Genomic DNA, 22,043 nt, shown 5'->3' on the forward strand with positions numbered 1-22,043 from the left:
CAATGTAAGGAGGTGCTTCTAATCTCCGGGTCCAAGCTGTTTAGTGACATCCACTCACATTCTGAACATAATCACTTTAGACCTGCTCCATATTAGGTTGCCTAAATGGAATTTAGAAACGCAGATTAGAAATGGGATGTTATTTTGTAAAGTGAGAGAGAGGTTGAGTGACAGCAAAAATAAAGTCACTCATTTTGTTGGTTAATAATATGATTGAAGTTCTTTTTAGCTTTATCTGCTTGTGGTGGAATGTAGAATTAAAGGGAGTTAACTTCTAATTGAATATTCTGAATATAATCACTTTGGACACGCTCTGTATTCAGTTGCCTAAATTGAATTTTGAAATGTTTAGTATGAATTACATGTTATTTTGTAGTGGGACTGAGACTGGCAGTGTCCTGGGGAAAAAAAACTCAATTGTTTTACTAGCTAGTAATACGTTTGAACTTTGATTTTAGTTTTATCTGTTTGTGAATGAATGTAGAAATAAAGGGAGCTAACTTCCGAATGAATTTATTTTAAAACAAAATACTTGCAACTATCATGTGAAATAGACCTGAAGGTACTCAATTTTACTTCCACCATTTAAAAAAAAACACTCCCAAAGAAGCTACTCAGCAAAATAAATATCCCAAGATGTGTATATATCCATGTTTAAGCGTAACCTGGTAAATACATGAGCCCATGTGTTGGGGCTGTGCAAGCTGAGACCAGGATCCAGTCTCAGCCTCCAGCAGGAAACCAACAGGCGGAAGCTGTGAGCCTGCCCTTTCCGATGGCCATATAAATCCTAGGCACTGGACCGTAATTCAACACTCCGGGATCGGCTTTGTTTAGAAAGATCTTGACAGAACCGCTTCCCAGAAGTTATCAGAATGATTGTGTCGACAATTTTTCTCAGTTTATTACTGACTTTCTTATCATGTGAGTGTTTTTTTGTTTAAGTCTGTCTTTGTTGCTGTCTCAATGTTAGTCTACCTCAGGAATGTAAAAGTAATGCTCATGGTTTATTTCTTGTCTTTTTTAAAGGTGTCCAGTCGGAGATTGTTTTGACCCAGCCAGAGGCAGAGACTGGCCATCCCGGAAGCAGCCTGACACTGACCTGTAAAACCAGCGGGTTCGATCTCAGCAGCAGCTACATGCACTGGGTCCGCCAGGTTCCCGGCCAGGGTCTGGAGTGGCTGCTTTGGTACTATAGTTCATCCAGCAATAACTATGCACCAGCGATTCAGGGTCGATTTACTGCGTCCAAAGACAATTCAAACAACATTTTCTCGTTGAAAATGACTAACCTGAAGATCGAAGACACCGCCATCTATTACTGTGCAAGATACCACAGCGAGAGGAACCAGGGCTGGACCCGTTCAAAAACAGCTCGAGGGAACATTTTGTCAATTCCATCATAAACTGATGGTCAGTTTGAGTTTTAAATGCAATTATACCAACTGCGATCTGAAGCAGACCTCAGGCTGCCTCTTACAAAGCTATCAAAGAGGAAATGTACCATTTAAACTAGCAAACTGGTGACACAATGGGACAATGTTTTAGGCATGTCATATGTACTGCTAACACTTCCATCAATTAAATGCTGGGACAAAATATATCTGACAGCTCAGGAAATCACTGCTAATTGTTATGTCAACTATGGCATTCATTCTAAACATGATCAGTGCTAAATGGCTCTTTCAAATGAAAATTGAGACCTTGAGTAAAGAACAGAGAATGAGTGTACTGGTCTACATCATTGTGATATATTACAGTGGGTACTGGGGTATTGATTACTGGGGCCAAGGGACCATGGTGACTGTGACTTCAGGTAAGAACTTTGAACATTCTTAGTGACTTTTTAAAAACTTTCTATTCATGTGACTAATTTCTGAATTAAATGAAACTCAGATTCTGTGCTGAGTTTGGTTTGGTTCGGATTGATTTTTGTTCAGACTGATTATAGACTTCAGTTAAGGCTCAGCAAATAGTTAAAATGGTGATGATGGAGTCATTTGCTCAGTGTATCTCTTTTTTTTGATCAGATGGACATTCTATGTGGCTGGGTTACTTGAAACACCTAATGTCTCTTAATCAGTCAGCTATAAATAATGTTTAATGTCAGTGACACCCTGACTGTGAGTTTTATTATCAACAACAAATGCTACGAATTCAAAGATGTTCAAGATATTACAAAACATGACTAAAATATGCTAAAATATCATTATTCATTTCTTGAATATATGTTCTTACCATGATTATATTTTCTCATTTATTTTGTTAATTTTGTTGATGACAGGCAGGTTAGAAACTGTCATCAAAGTTTCTTGCGGTGCTATATTGCATTCTGTTGATTAGATTCGGAGTTTGTTTCACTGTTGAATTGAGTTGATTGGATTTTGGCTTTGTTTTAGTTGATTCGGGTTGAACTGTGTTGATTGGATTCTGACTTTGTTTTTACTTGGTTTTGTTGAATTGTGTTGATTGACTTTTGAAATGGTTTTATTTGATTCTGTTGAATTGAATTGGTTGGATTCTGATTATGTTTCATTCAAATCTGTTGTTTTAAGTTGATTGGATTCTGATTTTATTTTCCTTGATTCTGTTGAATTGAGTTGATTGGATTCTTATTCAGTTTGTGAAATTGATCTGCGTTTTCGTGCTTTCTGAATCGATGTTTTCTTTCTGGTGAGGAGATTGACTCTCTGGAATACTTTTCATTACCAATATTTGTGAAGTTCTTTTGTTTTTCATGAATCATTTCTGCATTTGTTAAACTTATATGACACATTTTTCTCTGCTTGATTGAAAACATGACATCCATTTGTAACGGTCTGAAAAACAACTTAAGGCAGAAACCCAGATGTGTGAGAAATGAAAAAAAACCGAGTTTTTAATGGATTGACTTTAAACAAAAAACTCCGTTCTAATTGTAAACGAACTGAATTTTGTTTTGAGTAGCCTCATTCAAAATAAAATTTGGGACCTAAATCTGAAACTGCAGAATTGATCAGATTACGTAATTGAAACTAACTTAAAATTATAATGTGGTAATATTTGTCCATTCAGTAATTTTGTTTTGACCATGAGGTGATTAATCAATATATGCCTTCAACCCCACTCTACTGTGCACTGCACAAGATTGTCATGATCAGGAAGGGTGTGCAGGTTAGAAATAAATTGAACTATTGCCAGAAACGTTACAGCTTTAAGTGTTAAGTCCCCTCACAAACAAGGTTGCTATTATGACCTGTTATTTCTATTCAATTTAATCATTAGTTTGCTTGATTCTGAGCAGCTTTGTTAGACTTCAATTTGGTTTTATTTGTGAGGTGACATCATGTTCTTGGTTCTGTTGAAAATGTTTGCAGAGCTAGTTCTGCTGCAAACATACCGTGTTGTGATCTGGTGATCGTTGATCTGTTGAGGAGGGACTGTGCTTGGGTAACATTAAATGTGTTATATTTGGGAAACCGTTTCTGGTTTCTACATTGTTTTTGCAATGTTAACACGGTTGGTGACAGTGAACTGCTCTTTCCTCATTCAATGCAATCAGCATGCGAGTTAAAATTTCATAAAGTCTATTATAAAGTGAAAGGCAAATCGCAAAGGTTTTAGAAATGAAGGGAAAACAGATACCTTCAGGTGCTATTTTTACTTAAAATAAATAACTAAGGATTAATCTAATCCATGCTTTACAATCCAAATTCGAAACTCAACTATCTAGTTCAATCACAACGTCTGTCTTTAAACAGTTTACAAGTCATAGAGAAATATAAATAGAATTTCAAAAGTCTAATGTTCTAATAGTTCTTGCTCTTGAGCAAAAATGCCATGACTGTGCTATAATTGATCAAGAAACACCTTTCAATTCCGCTGTACACGACATACATATTTTTCTGGCTGGAAAAGATCATTGGCAAAGACCATTTGGAAATTCTGCTCAATTCTATGAAGAACAGATCAGTTTCACTGCTTTGAACAGTTTCACATATAACTTGAGTTAATTAATTGTTATGTCCCTGATTAAACTGGATTTGCAGGATAAAAATAAAACATTAACTGAATTATTTAACCTGCACAGTGCTTTAGGTGTTCCCAATCTGTGCATTTTAAATAAATAGTTACATTTTACAACAAAATATCAACTGAAGAGTCATTCTTCGGGAAACAACTGCTATAGTGAATTATGTGACCAACCAAATTTCGAATTAATTAAAGTAATCCACTCATGAACTCCAGGGCAGCATGGTGGCTCAGTGATTGGCATTGCTGCCTCACAGCGCCAGGGTCCCAAATTTGATTCCACCCTCGGGTGACTGCCTGTGTGGAGTTTGCACATTCTCCCTGTGTCTGTGTGGGTTTCCTTCGGGCGCTGTGGTTTCCTACCACAGTCCAAAAGATGTGCAGGTTAGGTGATTGTGCAGTTTAGCACAGCCATAGTGTTCAGGGATGTCTAGGTTAGGGTGCATTAGTCAAGGACAAATATAAATTAGGGGGAATGGGTCTGGGTGGGCTACTTACTGTTCAGAGGGTCAGTGTGGAATTGTTGGGCCAAATGGCCTGTTTCCATACTGTAGGAACTCTCCTCTTAAAACCATGGGAGTACTTGCTGCAAACGCAGAAAATTCATTTTACATCGATGTGTTCAGGCGTATGCAGAGTTCACAAATTTGCAGAAGACATGAACTAGAGGATAACAGAGCACATTGTTTATTCAAACACTGAAAATAGAGTAATATTTATTTTAATTAATATACTTGATCGATTTATTGCAATGTAGCGATCTGAAGGAATCTGCTCACATTAGTTCAGTGTGACAATCATTTAGATTAGATTTCCTGCAGTATGTATCAGGCCATTTGGCCCAACAAGTCCACACCGACCCTCTGAAGAGTAACCCACCCAGACCCATTCCCCTACCCTATATTTAACCCTGACTAATGCACCTAACACTATAGACAATATAGCATGACTAGTTCACCTGACTTGCACATCTTTGGATTTTGGGAGGAAATCCACACAGACACAGGGGAGATTGTGTAAACTCCACATAGGCCGTCACCCGAGGCTGGAACCGAGGCTGGAACCGAGCCTGGGTACCTGGATCTGTGAGGCAGCAGTGCCACATTTACTTAGACATCCGTTAAAGTGGGCAACTCCAGACAGAAGCATGTTTTCAATTCATACCTTTTTCAACATTTTAGTTCATTACAAGCAGTTAACAAGAAAATAACCTTGCCCTAATTCCTTCAACAGAAATGCTTTCCACACTGGAATGCAGTATTGTTTATGCAGTGCATGCAAAATCTCCACAATTCGAGGAACGTTTTAAGAATATGTAAAAATAATTTAGAGAATAATCCATTTCCTCCAGATCTGTGCTTTAATTGGCGATATTTCCCACCTCAATAATTTTGTTAAATACAATGACTTATTAAGTTTATGAACTCAGTGGTTATTTATGTTCATTGTGAACACATTCTCGTTCACATTAATCCACTGGTTAGTTCCTCTGATGAATATTCAATTACAGTGAATATATTTGACGTGAGGAGTTGAGCAATGTATCCTCTGGGATTAAGTCTGTTGTACAGTTTGTTTCAGTGCTATCTCTGACTAACTTGTCAACGGTCCTGACCATTTATAAATTGTCCAGTTCGGATACCTGAATCTCAGACAGTTCAATTTTATCTCGCGCTTCAAAACCACTTTTATCTGCCAGAAATACAATATTTGATTAGGTGCCTCAGAATTGAGAGCCCTGACTAAGTTGTTCCAATCAGAACGAACGTTTCAGGAACAAAAGGCAGATAGCAAGAGTTTTGAAATTGGTTGTTGACAACAAGAGATATTTGATTGAGCGAGGCAGAGGGAAATATGCTGCATATTTTCTTTGTGCCTCAGTTATGCAGGAGATGTTTCGTGGCACAATGTAAAATCAGAATTTACTGGCAATGGTCTTATTACACTTCAAAACATTTTAATCTTTTTCAAACTAAGTAGACCGTCTGGTGCAGCAACATTCACAGGGGAAAGAGGAAGGGAGTTCGAGGTTGGAATCTAGTGACAGTGAATTGATGGCAATGCAATTCCTAGTTTTATTGCTCTGTAGTTCCCATCGAGTTTGAACAATTTGGAGCAGCTGTCAAAGTATTCTTGGATAAATGTTGAAATGTTACTTTCATTGTACAAACATTCTGGAACAATCCCTGGTTGTTGGAAGGTGTTAATAACTAACATGGTTTATATACTGTCAAAACAGGTGAGCTGTGTTCTCCGTGATAGTGTCGAGCTCATTGTGTTCAGGTCTGTTGTGATGTTGTGGTAGGGTCCCTGATTCTGTGCCAGGTGGCCTGTGTTCACTTACAACCTGTTAGAGAGGTATGTAACACCATCTCTTATCAGGTTACTTCAGTACAAGAAAGCAGATTGAGATGTTTGGGTGTTTGTTGGAATTCCACTCACAGAGGCCAGTGAAATCTATTCAATCGCTGTCCTGACTTGTGTCTCTTAGATATTAAACAGAATTTTGGTGGTTAGCAGCTTTTTCCAGATCAATATTTGTTCACAAGCTTTTGGGCATCGCTAGATGGGGTTAATGGAGTAAGTGCTCAAAGAAATCCCAGCTTTTGACTTGCTGTTCTAACAATATCATTTATAACTAATCCCGAATGAATCATTTTCAAAGTATATTTGATGAGATTTTGCTTAGGCTGTTTCACTTTATATTAAACCAGTGCTGTAGCTGAATTTGATTGTTCAGTACTGTGGGGGTTTCCGTTGAATCCAACACTTGCAGCAGATGGTGATAGCTTTTCAGTTGGTCTTCCATTGCTATCTCAGACCATCCAGTACCTCTGCTAAGAATCCTTTTTCCAACAGGAGTCAAGCCAACGGAATCACTGTTTATCTCAACGGGTGTGAGCTCTTGTGCCAAAAACATGAAAACAATTTGGTGAAGAGGGGGTCTCTGGATGGGAAAGGTTAACCTTGCCTTCTCTCCACAGGAGCTGCTAGACCTGCTGAGTTTCTTCAGAAGTTTCTGTCTTTATTTTGGTTTTCTAGCATTTAAAGTTTGTTGTTTCATTGAAAAACGTTCTGTTCGATTAAACACGTTCTTCAGAGAAAAGATGCATTTGAACAAATTGCGAATGTTCAGAGATATTATTGAATTTGAGTGCCCTGATCTCGAGCTGTAGTTTCACAAGAAACTATTATGAAGTAACAACACACTGCAGAGTGCAGTGGCTGCTGTAATTGGGTGGAAGTTATTTTGATCACTCAAATAGAGAATGTCAGTGATCCCGTTCCAAATAATCAACAGAAGTTTTTTTTAAAGCATGTGTGAAACAATTAATTTATCGAACTATTTTAATAAAAAGTATTCACGGCCAGTGCTAGCTTAATGAATGACACAATGATAGGAAGGTAGGAACAAGAGGAGGGCACTCAGCCCCTCGAGCTGTTCTCCCACTTACTTAGATCATGGTGCATCTGTGAGCTCAATCCACAGGTCTCCCTTTGGCTAAAACTCTTTAACACCTTTGTTTAACAAGCAAAAACTATCCCAGATTTACTGATTCGACTGCCCATAACAAAGGGAGACACCATTTCTGAAAGACATTCCTGTGAGTACTGTGACACAATGAGGCTGGAATTAATTGCTCATGAAAGTAAACTTTAAATATCTGACAATTTCCAATTGAAACATCCCAATCATCATATTTCATTAATTTAACACTATACTTCCCTGGAATCAAGAAATATAATGTGTGATTGCCTTGCTAATAATGAGGAGAAAGTGAGGACTGCAGATGCTGGAGATCAGAGCTGAAAATGTGTTGCTGGAAAAGCACAGCAGGTCAGGCAGCATCCAAGGAGCAGGAGAATCGACGTTTCGGGCATGACCCCTTCTTCAGGAAGGGCTCCTTGGATGCTGCCTGCTCCTTGGATGCTGCCTGACCTGCTGCGCTTTTCCAGCAATACATTTTCAGCAGTTGCTAAAAATGAGGGAAGCTTCATTCCTATTATATGATTAAGAAATAGCTCTGTTCATTCAGTGAAAACACAGTCAAATCACTCAAAAGGAAACCATGATTTGGAGATGCTGGTGTTGGACTGGGGTGTACAAAGTTAAAAATCACACAACCCCAGGTTATAGTCCAACAGGTTTAATTGGAAGCACACTAGCTTTTGGAACGACGCTCCTTTATCAGGTGATAGTGGAGCGTCACTCCGAAAGCTAGTTTTCTTCCAATTAAACCTGTTGGACTATAACTTGGTGTTGTGTGATTTTTAAAAAAAGGAAACCATGTCATCTTGTGTAGACACACAAGTGCCTCAAATAATTTTCAATTCTTCTAGTGGTTGTTTGAATCTCCAGATAGGTGTGGAAGTGTCAAACTTTTTATATCGCCTTGAGAAACCAGTTGTCATCAGTCTATTTGAATTGCTGAAGTTTGTGTGGTATTAGCACATTCACAGCGCTGTTAGGAAGTGAGTCCCATGGCTGTGATTGAGGAAGAGGAAACGGGCAGGGAAATAGTTGAGAGTTAAGTTGAAGTCTGATTTGGAGGAAAGCTTTACATGCATGTGTGCCCTTATCCTCAAGGATCACAATTTTGGAACATGCTGCCGAAGGGACATGTCAGCATGCAAAATGGAAGCTGAAGAAGGCATCTCGGCCTCTCTAGAAGGCTATTCCATTCATGGGATCATCATTAATCTTGCTGCTCATCAATCTTCCCAACACACTGATAACATTGAACCTGATTGTTTACTGTTCAACACAAGAATGGTGAATTCGTTTGGAATTCTCCACCACAGAAATTCATAGATTCAAGACTCATAGATTCTTGAAAGCGTTGTCTCAAGTACCTAGTGTGTTGAAGGTGTTTGGCGCACGTACCTTCATTGGTCAGAGCACTGCGTGCAGAGTTAGGGCTTCATGTTGTAATTGTCCAAAACATTGGAATGAACTGCCAGAGGAAGTGGTAAATGCAGAGATAGGTCCCACATTGAGAAGACATTTGAACAGCTACAGGAACTGGATAGGTCTGGATGGATATGGGCCAAAGGCAGGCAAGTGGAATGAGTTTAATTTGGGAACTCTGGTCAGCATGGATGGGCTGGACCAAGGGAACTGTTTCTGTGCTGTACGACTTTATGTCTCACTGACTTTATGGTGGATAGGCTCAAAGTTGGAAGGTGGTGAGCAAGTGAGGGGCTAGATTGGGCATGTGGGAGAGTTTGGGCTGGTAGGCTGGTAGGCTGGCTGCTGGGTAAGCTTGCGTGCACTCTGTCTGGCAAGGTGGCATCAAGGTAAATGGTAATGGTCACAGGATAATTTGGTCCAATTGTGCTTGGTAGGTGAGGGGTAGTTTGAGCTGAAATGCAGGAGGTCTGTCTTTGCCAGGCTGGTTAATGGAGAGGTGGGCAGGATGCCAGGCTGGTTAGTGTAGAGGTGGGCAGAGTGCCAGGATGTTTCGGGGGTGGAAGGTCACTGTAATGAAGTGACAGGTGGACGTGTTGTCAAAATGCAAAGCTCAGAGTCTGGCAAAATGGTAGGTTGTAAAGCACAGATGCCAAAGGAGCTAGGATGCAATGTGCACAGGTTGTCTTGGGTAAGGTGAGAGGTCAGTGATCAAGGGCTGAGGTCATGTCTTGGGTAGTGGGCTTTTGTCAGAGGTTGTGGAAATGATGGTGCCAGGTCCAGTCAGGGCCAGATTCGCCATGGGCCAGGTGCAGGGCGGAGGAGTGTAAATGACTGAAAGGAATTGAGATCATATGTCCATCTGGAATATAGAATATAGAACATTACTGTGCAGTACAGGCCCTTCAGCCCTCGATGGTTCCACAGGTCAGTGTAAAAATCTGAAGCCTATCTATCCTACACTATTCCATTTTCATCCATATGTTTATCCAATGACCTTTTAAATGCCCTTAAAGTTGGTGAGTGTACTATTGTTGCAGGCAGTGCATTCCATGCCCCTACTACTCTCTGAGTTAAGAAACAACCTCTGACATCTGTCATCTATGTCTTCTCCTGCTAGCCATCACTATTCAAGGAAAAAGACTTTCACTGTCCACCCTCTGTTTATCTTTTATGTCTCAATTAAGTCAACCTTCTTCTCTCAAACAAAAACAGCCTCAAGACCCTCATCCTTTCCTCATTAAACCTTCCCGCCATACCAAACAACATCCTGGTAAACCTCCTCTGAACTCTTCCAAAGCTTCCACATTCTCTCTATAATGTGGTGACCAGAACAGTACACAATACTCCAAGTGCAGCCACACCAGAGTTTTGTACAGCTGCAACCTAACCTAGTGGTTCTGAAACTCAGTCCCTCTATCGATGAAAGCCAGCACAAAGTATGCCTTCTTAACAACTCTATCAAACTGGCTGGCAACTTTTAGGGATCTGTGTACATGGGCACCGAGATCTCTCTGCTCAGCTACACTGTCAATATGGATTGCCTTGGATGTGTTTTGTGTGATAGGGGTTGTGTGTTCTGGGCATGAATGGGTGTATAGCAGGGTGGGGTTTGTCAATGTGAGTGGAAATTTAGGTCTAGGCAGAGTAAGTGCAGTGGTTAGTCTGAGAGATGAGGTTTGGTGGTGAACTGCGTATCAGTTTGATAGTTATTAAAGTTAAAGATTACTTGTTCATTTCTCAAATCATATTTACATAAATACTCAGCTGTAACACTCCAAAGTCTCTGAACTTTAATGGTCCTCCATTTTTCAGAGGCCTCCAGAATTCAGATCATTGTAAATTAGATGTTTCAACTTCCAGACAATTGGCCTGAGTTCAGCCGTGGCAGCCATCCTCCCCGTCCCAGTGCTCAGCTCCTGCCTGTGCTGCTGCTGCTGCTGCTGCTGCAGTGACCTTCCTCCCAGAGAGAACATTCTGTCTTACATTGATAAGTGAGGAACGCTCACTGGACCTGATTTCCAAGTATGGGGATGGCAAACACGAGGGGACACAACTTTAAAGTGAGGGGAGATAGGTATAAGACAGATGGCAGAGGTAGTTTCTTTACTCAGAGAGTAGTAAGGGTATGGAGTGCTTTGCCTGCAATGGTAGTAGATTCGCCAAGTTTAAGTACATTTAAGTTGTCATTGGACAGGCCTATGCATGTACATGGAATAGTGTAGGTGGGATGGGCTTCATATTAGTATGTCAGGGCAGCGCAACATCGAGGGCCAAAGGGCCTGCACTGCGCTGTACTGTTCTATGTTCTATGATTCACTCTGATTTCTCTCCAGGGGTACTGCCAGCTGTTGGGTATTTCCAGCAGCATGGTACCTAGTGGGGCGGCACGCTGGTTCCATGGTTAGCGCTGCTGCCTCACAGTGCTAGGGACTCGGGTTCCATTCCAGCCTCGGGTGACTGTCTGTGTGGAGTTGGCACTTTCTCCCCATATCTGTGTGCATTTCCTCCCACAGTCCAAATCTGTACAAGCTGGGGAAATTGCAAATGTTGTGTTCAGTGATTGGGAGGTTAGATGCATTAGTCAGGGTTAACCGTAGCATAATAGGGTAGAGGAATGGGTCTGGATGCGTTTCTTTTCAGAGGGTGGGTGTGGACTTGTTGGGCCAAATGGCCTGTTTGCACACACTGTAGAATTTCGATGAATCTGCATTTCCTTGGTTTGTATTTTGTGAAACTTCTCTGCTCTTCACAGCAATCCAATGAAAGTGTCAGTTGGTGAGATCTTCAAACAGTTACTGGGGTGGGATCAGGATGTTCTTCTTCCTAAATTATATGGCAATGGTCAAGGTCGAGGGCATGTTTCTAAAGAGGGAACCAATGATCATGATCAGCAACTGGTAGGAAACAAAAATAAACTCCAGTTATGCTGTAGACTTCAGCGGGAGCATACTGGCAAACGGTTACAGCTGAGGATACATTTGAGTAACTGATAAGGTCAAATTAACAGAAACTAACATGCTCAATTGGTCATTCTATTGTAGAGACACCATCTCCCCCCACGCTTTATGGCCTGGCCTCCTCCTGTGAGGAGCACAACACCGGTTCGACAATCTTTGGTTGTTTGGTGATGGACTATTCCCCAGATGTCACCAAGGTAACCTGGAAGAAAGGTGGGGAGCTAATCACGAATGGTGGATTGAAGACTTACCCATCAGTGAGAAACAAGAAGGGAACCTACACCCTGAGCAGCCAGTTAACCCTGCCCGGGTCAGCGGTAGATTGCCCCAGCAAAATCTACTGTGAGGTTCAACACAGCGGGTCACACAAGAGCAAAGAAATGCCATGTTCAGGTACGTATTGTGGGAACTGAGATAAACAGAGCATCTGGGATTAATATGAATAAGGCATTACTTATAACCATTTTCACAGAATCACCTTATACAGCACAGGAAAAAGGCCCTTTGATCCATCCAGTTTACGCCTATCAATAACAGCCACCTAACTATTCCAGTCTCATGTGCCAGCACATGATCCATTGCCTTGTGTGACTTGCCCTTGCAAGGATGCATCTCAATACTTCATACTTATTATGAAGGGCTGTCTCTACATGACTTATAGGTGCTGAGCTCCAGGCTAACACCACCCTCTGTTTGATTTTGTTTTCCCCTGAGATCCACTTGGAACCTCCTGGCCTTACCTTCACCCTGTGCCCCTGAGGCATTGATCTCTCCATCAAGGGGAAAGGTTTCATCCAGTTTACCCAGTCTATGCCTAAAATAATTCTAGACATCATGATAATCTTCTCCCTAACTCTCCTCTGCTCCAAGGAAAACCCCTGTCTATCTCATCTAGTTTCATAACTAAAACCCTCCAACCCAGGCAAGATCCTGGCAAATCTCATCAATACTGCCTTCAGTGTAATCACATTCCTTCGATAACATGCACACAACGCTTCAGTATGGCCTAACCAGTGTTCTATCAAGTTCCAGTATCATCTCCCTATTCTTCATTGTCAATGTCTAGGCTAATAAAAGCAAATATCCTCCCACCTTCTTAGTCTCTTTATCCAGATGACACAGTACTATAGGGCATCGGTGGGTACATGCACCAAAGATCCTCAGGCCTTTCCAGGGTTCCACCATTCAAAATGTCATACCTCACAGATTCTTCTGCCGAATTACATTACCTTACATTTATCCAGAATAATTTCCATTTGCAACTTCTCTTCACATACAACCAACCCTTTTATATCCTCCTTCAATCTAAAGCCATAATGCTCATGACTTACCAACATGACAGTTTTCATTTCATCTGTGAATTCACTGGTTAATCCTCCTAAATTTGAGTCTCAATCATTGGTATGTAAGAGAAATAACATGGAAATCAACACCAATCCCTACAGAACACCAGGAGACATAGATTTCCAGTCACGCAGACACCCGATGACTATTATCCCCTGCTCCCATCACTCAGCCAGTTCGAGATCCAATCTGTCAAATTAACTCGGATCCCATTGGCTCTGATTATTGCTATCATCTGGACATCGAGTTATCTCTCTGAAAACTACTATCAAATTGTTACACATGACTTTCTCTCAATAAAACCATGCTGAAAATTGTTGATTTATCTTCCAAATGAAGACTAATTTCACTTTTCAATAGTTTCCCTACCACTGAGACTAGCTTGACAGATCTGTGTTTTCATTATTTATCCCTTCCTTTGTCCTGCGTAACAGTGCAACGTCGGCTGATCTACACCCACTTGGCACAACTGCTGTGGCCAGGCAGTAATTCTAAATTATTGTCAGCGACCCAACTATTTCATCCTTTGCATCGCTCAACCGCTTGGTATACTTTTCATCTGCCCTGGAAATATAACCACTTTTCATTCAGCAAGACAACACAGAACATCACGTCATGTGTCCTAATTTCTGAAAGTACATCACAACACCCCTCCATGATTTCTGTCCCCACATTGTCCGTCTTACTAGTGAACACTGACACAACACATTCATTTTGACCACAACCTAATCCTCCGACTCCACTCCAATAATAACACTTAATGGGCATTACTGTTTCCCGAATCATTCTTTTATTATGAATGAGCCTGTAAGTTTGAAAAATATTTTCCTTTATTTTGACTGCTATTATTTTCTCATGGTCCCTTTTGCTCTTCTAATTCCTTTTGCCCTGCACGTTCTGTACTCCATACTAATTTCCACTGTTTTGAGATTTCAGTATAGATCAGAAGCCTCCCTTGTTTCTCTTTATCTCACCCTCCATGCCCTTTGGTGTCCAGAGCCCGCTACATTCTTGGTCCCATTCAGTGGCTTCCTGGGAAATGTCCTCCCTGTGATTTTCCTATCTCTTTCTTAAATGTGTCACACTGCTCTGACTCAGATTTACCAATAAGTGTCAGCTTCCAGTCCACTCTGGTTAAGTCATTACCTAATCTTACTAAAATTGTCCTTCCCCTTTTCAGAACTTTGGGACAATTTCTATTCCTTTGCAGTACAATCTGAAATCCAACTGATTTACAATCACTGTCTGCAAAGTGCACCACCATTGATGTTTTACCCACTGGGTCGACTTCATTTCCAAAAGTTAAGTCCAGGTTCACCCCTTTCTTGCAAGGTCTGGATTAAAATTCTCTGTATTAACACATACTTTGTTAAAATATTCTCCTGGGGGCATTTTCAGAATTGTGCTCCCTCTCAACTTTTGACACAATGAGTATCCAAGCCTATGCTGAGGAAGTTAAAAACCTCTTTTCTCATTCCCCTATTTAATTAACATTTCTCTGAAATTTGCCCATGTATTTGCCCTTGGTCTTTTGGACCTATAGTAAGGTCTATCGTGCTCTCCCAGTAGTTATGTTTGCTGTATTTTGGTTTTGAAGTACTGTCCATTTGCCTTTGTTCGAGGAGGTATCCATGATTTCATTTCTCTTTACAGCCTAAAATACTCTTGTCAGAATTGCGACAGAAGCAACATTCTGTGCCGCAAACCCCCGCCTCCATCCTTTTCCATCTTTCCCTGTCTCGCCTGAAGGCACTAAATCCTGGAATATTGAATAGCCACTCCTGCCCCGCTCTCAATATGTCTCCGTGATAGCAACCACATCATTTCCTCATTTATGGCGGTAATTCATCTGCCTTGTTCATCAGACTCTGTCATTAAAACGATTACCATCCAACGTTGCTATCTCCCTTCTGATGTTACCGGCCTATCGTTTCTATGCCTCCTTGACTCCCTTGCTGTGTCCTATAATTTTAGCCTTTCACATTGTCCTGCTGATCTTTCTGTGTGGATCCCAGCTTCTCCAGCACTCTGCACAATTATGATTCTTGTATCCATTAACCACAAGAAACTTTGATATATGAGAACTGATTGTATTTGTTATGAAATTCATCAGATAATTTATGCGATGTGTTTCCTAAAGGTACAGGTCCTCTCCCACCAACTCTTCTCCTAACTGTGAGCTCCAGTGAAGAAATCGCAAGCAGCAAGTTTGCAACCATTGTCTGTTCAATCATCGATTTCCATCCGAAGTCAATCTCCGTGAGTTGGTTGAAAAATGGCCGACTCTTGGATTCTGGCTTCTTCACGTCTCCCGTGTGTGAGGCGAACGGGAACTTCTCAGTGACGAGTCGGCTGATGGTCCCTTATGGTGAATGGTACAACAGCGCAGTCTATACCTGCCAGGTCACTCATGAAGACAACATTCAAAGTAAAAACATCACCGCACTCCAGGGTAAGAGACACATACTGAGAGAGCTACAAATCACTCTGAACTCTGATGTGAATCAAACACACTAATTTATCAGGCGTAGTAAACAGCACGGTACAGCTTCTCGTTTCCCAACATGTCACGTATCTCATTTCAGTTTGAGTGTTACATTAGCATTGCTCATAATTCAACATTTTGGCAAGTCAGAAAAGCATGTTTCCTCTCTGTTGAAGATAGATATATAGACAGTGAGCTTTGTTAAATAGTTTGTTGCCTGACCATGCTGGGAGAGGCATTCAGAGTGCTGAATCCTTGCCTGGTAGTGGCTTCAAGGATAAGTTTGGGGGTGGAGGGGGGATATTGGAGAGATATCTAATTGAAACATAAAAAATACTGAGAGACTGAGGTCGAGTGAACGTGGAATAGATGTTTTGACTGGTAGGCGAGACTAGGACCCAAGGGCACAGTCTCAGGGTCAAAGGGGCACCGTTTAGAACTGAGATGGGGAGGAATTTCTTCAGCCAGAGGGTGATGAATCTGTGGAACTTGTTGCTGCAGAGGGCTGTGGAGACCAGGCCATTGTGTATATTCAAGCCAGAGATAGTTCGGCTCTTGTTTAGTGTGGGGAGAAGACAGTAGAATGGCTTTAGCCCGAAACGTCGATTTTCCTGCTCGTTGGATGCTGCCTGACCTGCTGTGCTTTTCCAGCATCACTCTGATCTAAACTCTGGATTGGCCGAACAGCCTTATTCTGATCCTCTATCTTATGATGTTGTGGTCTCAAAATGATGTGGTTAAAATATGCAGTGACCTTACTTGAAAATAAATCAGAATGCGTTCAATGCTTCATTCCCTGCTCAGGAATGACCTGTTGGCCTTGGACATTGTACGACATCGATTTTTATCTGGTACTGAGCTCTTTAACTACATTTATGGGATCAGACCACAGACCAAGTGGGTATCACATTTGATGAACTGGGATAAACGTGGTCTCACTGAGCTTCTTTAAGATGCTCTCTGTAAGTAGTGGATGAGGCAGGAGAATAAATTCTGGTAAGAATGCTACAATAGGGATGAATGAACGAGGAACTCGAGACAGGCTGATTTAGCCTGGTTTGGGGTGGTGATGTTTACACAGTGGGTAGTGGATGTCTATAAAATTAGTGTACATTTCCATCACGTTTGTAGATTAATTTAAGATGCTTTTGTTTGTTTTTTTTCTCCCCTGCTCTATGAAGAAATTTTAAAAATGCAGCTTGGTAAATAAAGTGAAAGTACAGACCAGTCATGAACGAACTGAATGGAGGGAAAGACTTAAGGAGATGGGTGTCCTTCTCGATATCCAATGCTGTACTCAGTGCCTTGTTTTCAGATCTACTCCAAACTCAGCCCACGAGGAACAATGACATAAATTAGAGAATGACATCACACCAATAACGCAAAGTATTTTTGATCACGTTAAATATAATGAACAGAATTTCCATGGATATTCACTGCTCCTGTAACACTTTAGAACTCTGCAAAGAGAATAATTATTATTTATTATAATTTGTCCGAAATTTGGGATGTGATTTGGCAGTCAGCGTGACCAGCAACACTTGCACCTAAGGGTTATGAACATGGAATTGAACTCATTCTATTCAGATTACTCTTGTCACAAATATCAATAGATGGTCTTAAGTGAGAGACAAATTCTGAAAGAAAGGTAATTCCATGGGTTACATAATGGTATCTTCGATGATTTTACTTTTTTCACAGGTGTCACTTGTTACAAAGCCAGTGTTCTTTAGGAATAATGACACAGGGTATGTCATAGGTAATCACAAATCAAAATACATCAACAATAGTAAGCATTGTTTCAGCAATGGTTGGAGTTGCCATTTTGAAGGTGGTGTCTTCACCCTGTGAAGAAGTAATCTGAAGATTGGGTGTTTGTATCATAAAGGGGCATTTTTCATTGACTTTGATTTTTGTTTCATAGAAGATACCGAGTGCCACCCTAACACCGTTAAAATCCTCCCACCGCCAGTAGAACAAGTCTTACTGGAGGCGACGGTGACGTTAACCTGCGTTGTGTCCAATCTTCCTTCTGGAGTCAACGTGACCTGGAAACAAGAAAAGAAGCCTCTGAAATCCGAGATTGCTGACCAGCCTGGACAGAATCCCGACAGCGTGATCAGCAAATTAGACATTTCTACTGAAGCCTGGCTGAGTGGCGTTACTTTTGAATGTGTGGTGTACCATCAGAATCTACCGACTCCGCTGAGAGACTCCATCCACAAGGAGAAAGGTGAGCGGTGAGATTAAAACACATAGCATCCCATGTGGAATCCAGATCCAGTTACATCAATGGCAGGCTTTGATTGGTAATGAACAAACACCGTTGGGAGCATTAATGATGCATCTGAAGGCAGGATAGCTAAGTAGCTGATTAAGAAAAAGATGGACCAAAGGATATTGTATTCTGATTAAGTCAGATAAGGTGGGAAGAAACCTGGGTTGTGATGTCACCATCAGCAATGACAGTTGGACAGAATGCCCTTGTTGTGGGCTGGAAACATGGAGGCAACTTTCACATTAAACTTTACTTTTTTTACTGAACAGAATGTGTACCATACTGCTCCTTTAGAAAATGAAAGTGAATAAATCCCAAATTAAAAATGGCATATTTTAATATTTAGTGTAATTGTGATATTGGTTCAGGATGTTTTTGGTTGATTTATATTTGTCTCAAATATTCTGCAGTGATTAATCCGCTGGAGCCATCAGTGTCGGTCCTCCTGCCACCAACAGAAGAAATCTCCGCTCAGAGGTTTCTCTCCCTCACCTGTTTAGTGAGAGGTTTCTCCCCCCGAGAGATCTTTGTCAAGTGGACAAACAATGACAAGCAGGTGAATCCCAGTAACTACAAGAACACCGAGGTGATGGCAGAGAGTGACAACACTTCCTTCTTCATCTACAGCCTGTTATCCATTACAGCGGAGGAGTGGGCCAGCGGTGCTTCTTACTCCTGTGTGGTGGGACATGAAGCGATTCCATTGAAGATCATCAACAGAACAGTCGATAAATCCAGCGGTAAACCGAGTTTCGTAAACATTTCACTTGCACTGATGGACACTGTTAATTCATGTCAATAAAAATCTCAAAGTTGCATTTAATAATTCAACAGAAGTAATAAAGTTTCTTTTCCCTCCAGTTGTGAGGTAAATACTGAATTAGTTGTTTCTCACTCTGACTTACACTGCATCGGTGTAGTTAAAGTGGGTTATTAACAGGTCTAGGACAAGTGTCTTGTGCAGTTAATGTTCTCTGCTCAGATACACCCTGGGTCAGAGACAGAGTAAAGCTCACTCATTGCAGGATTCCGCCAAGTCCCTTATCCATCCTAAATCCCTCTGTGACAAAATCTGACACTGTCCATTTTATGTCAAGGGTAGAGCACGAGTTTTGAACTTGGTGTTCTTGATTCCCCCCATTGGACATTCTTACAAAATTCATGTCAGTTTTCAACTGCCACATTGCACCAATTGGAAATGTAAATTTAAGACACTTTAAAATTAAATTTGATTGGAACATACCAATCGTAAAGAGTGCAGAACAGTTTGAATGTAACCTTTGTTTCTGGGGAACTGCCAGGGATCTTGCGCCAGCGCATGAGTTGACAGAATGTATCTTCACTTTCACACCAAAGAGAATCGACAGATAAGTTGTCGTGGAGCAGAGGGGAGGGGAACGATGAATGGTCTGTCCTCTTGCTCCCTGTGCAGAGTTTTCATGGTCGATGTCCTCTGTAATGTAACCCGTTACTAACAGGAACAGTCAGCTTCTTGCTTACTGTCCAAAGATTTAACATTTCCATGCAAAATAATACCTTTGAAACATGTTGGACACGCTTGGCTCTGTTAACAAATGATTAACATCGATTCCCATAATCCAAAACTGGTGTTTGCATCGTCCCGGCTTGAATTCCATAGTTTTGTCTCAGTTTTCTGGAGCACATGGGATCAATTCTGGTATTCGAATACCTGATATCATTTTGTTTCACATACAGAACACAAGTAGACATTTTCTAATAAACATATTCAGAAATGTTATCTCTGGGGCAGTGGGGATTTGAACTCACACCTTTTCTCTCAGAGACAGAAATTCTATCACTGCAACAGAAGAGTTGCTCATAAAACGCTTATCTCTCCACGACGATGGGAAATGTTTCCTACAACACCAAGGTCAAATCTAATTATGGGCAATCCATTAAAATTAGAACAATAAATTAGAATAATAAAAATTGCAGTCTGGTATAAGAACAGATACAGAGAGATGATCGCAAATACACACGTAATGACACATATATGGGCTCTCACCTAAAGACACATATTTATGTGCACACTCAAATGTGCATATAGATAAGATGTCACACACGCATACTCGCACAGAGCCACACATGCAAGTGGTACTTGAACACCCACCTAAGCTCATACAAAAACTCACATACACCGAAAGAAAATTATTTGCACAAATGAACAGGGGTACTCACACATAACCATGAGAAATATAGACACACGGTAACACACAAATGGGCATGGATACATATACATTCATACAGCACAATGCGTACAGACATACACGCATGAACACACAGATACAAATTCCGAAAAATGTCCTCCCACATGTCAACTCATACAGGCACGTAAGTGCACAGAGATAAATATTAATATCATTATTTTCCCATTTTCAGAATCACAAACATATGATGACAGAGGCAGCTTAATTAGTTATTTTTAAACCACATTGATCAGCATGTATACAATGTCACACGTACACACAAATTCAGAGTCTCACATGCAGACACACAAGTGCATAGATCAACAAATAGGGGGGCGTTTATTAAATAAGGAGAATGGGCACAAGCATCAGCAAGCATCCACACACAGTAACACAAACAAGCTTCTCAGGAGATGGTTTGGGAAAGATTGCCACACAAGCAAACATCGTCATATAAATATAAACATCCATCAAAACATAACATTGCATGCTAACATTTATTAAGCATCACCATGAAAATAACCTCGTTTAGGTAGGACCTGAAACAGACACATAAGCACACATTTTAGATAGCACTAATGAAAAGTGAACACTCACAAAGACATTACAAGATAAGCATAGGCAGCAACAAAATGGCATATTAGCATGATGATGCTTACACAATGTGAACAGACCAAAATTTCGGTGCCCAAACACATGAGCACACCAGCGGTAAAGGAACAGGAATATGCTCATTCATGCACAGACTCAAGCATGGGCAAGAGTGAAGTAAATGTGAAGCAATGTCCTGACTGTGATGTCACTTATATTCACGATTTGCCAAGCAATTGGTCACCAATACATAAAGGTGAGAATCACATTTGAACTTTTATTCAGTGATGGCCACAATTTTCAACTAAAGTGCTGTCACAGCCTATATTTAAAATATAATGATATAATTAAAATAATCATTCGTAATAAGCATTCCTCAAATAATAATATCCTTAAATAATAGATTAAAAGAAAAATAATTTAAAACGTTCTGACATGGACAATGAAGAAAGAACATGTGCAGTTCGTATTTGTAATTTCTTGCTGAGAGTCAATAATGCACTGATGGATACAGATAAGAGTCACACTTGAGAAATACCTGACTGCTTTATGAAGATGTAATGGTCTCTAATTACATGACTTGGATACACATAGATCGATCTGGATCAATAAACGATCTAAATGCATTCTCTCGGCTTTATATTCATAGATTCAATAGATCGCACTTGGATTGAAGACTATGAGGATGATAACAGCAACATCTGGACAACTGCTTCCACGTTCATCACCTTGTTCTTCCTGAGTATTTTCTACAGCGCTGCCGTCACTCTGGTGAAGGTGAGAATAATCACATCTTTCTCACGCCAAACAGCCCAATATGTTTTGTGAAATCTCTAAGTGTGCCATTGAATAAACATTAAATCTGAAAGTCCCTGATCATAAATATCTGCGTCATTGCTTTATCTCTCTTTTCCAGGTTAAGTGAATGAATTGTGGACCCCTTTGATTTTCCTGATCTGCTTATCAAGGTCTCTGAATTCCCAATCTACAATCTGTCCTGTTGCTGACTCTAACAGTGAGATCACTTCAGTTTATCAGTGTGTAACTGAGACAATTATTGATGGATTTTTGTTTTTACTTTGATATCTTTGAGATGGTTGTGGTTGGAAGAATTTGTAGCTTCCCTGTTGTTTGAAGCCCATTTGTTTTGTTTTTATTTGTTCCTTACTCAGAATGGTTGCCTACCCTTTCTGATGAGCCTTTGTATTCCCTTTCTTGTGACTGTTACTGATGTACAGAAAATTCCCACCTCACAGCG

The 22,043-nt window shown here is 40.6% G+C and overlaps 1 gene segment (V, D, J or C); it reads left to right on the forward strand.

Moving 5' to 3' along the window:
- Positions 1 to 794: 794 nt before the first annotated feature.
- Positions 795 to 22,022, forward strand: LOC132814769 (Ig heavy chain C region, membrane-bound form-like). The segment is given in 9 exon segments: positions 795 to 924; positions 1,030 to 1,350; positions 1,769 to 1,816; positions 11,965 to 12,273; positions 15,371 to 15,676; positions 17,637 to 17,942; positions 18,398 to 18,727; positions 21,435 to 21,562; positions 21,702 to 22,022. Coding segments are annotated over 9 exon segments (1,806 nt in total).
- Positions 22,023 to 22,043: the final 21 nt, after the last annotated feature.

Source organism: Hemiscyllium ocellatum, unplaced genomic scaffold (assembly GCF_020745735.1).
Source record: "Hemiscyllium ocellatum isolate sHemOce1 unplaced genomic scaffold, sHemOce1.pat.X.cur. scaffold_904_pat_ctg1, whole genome shotgun sequence".
NCBI lineage: Eukaryota > Metazoa > Chordata > Chondrichthyes > Orectolobiformes > Hemiscylliidae > Hemiscyllium > Hemiscyllium ocellatum.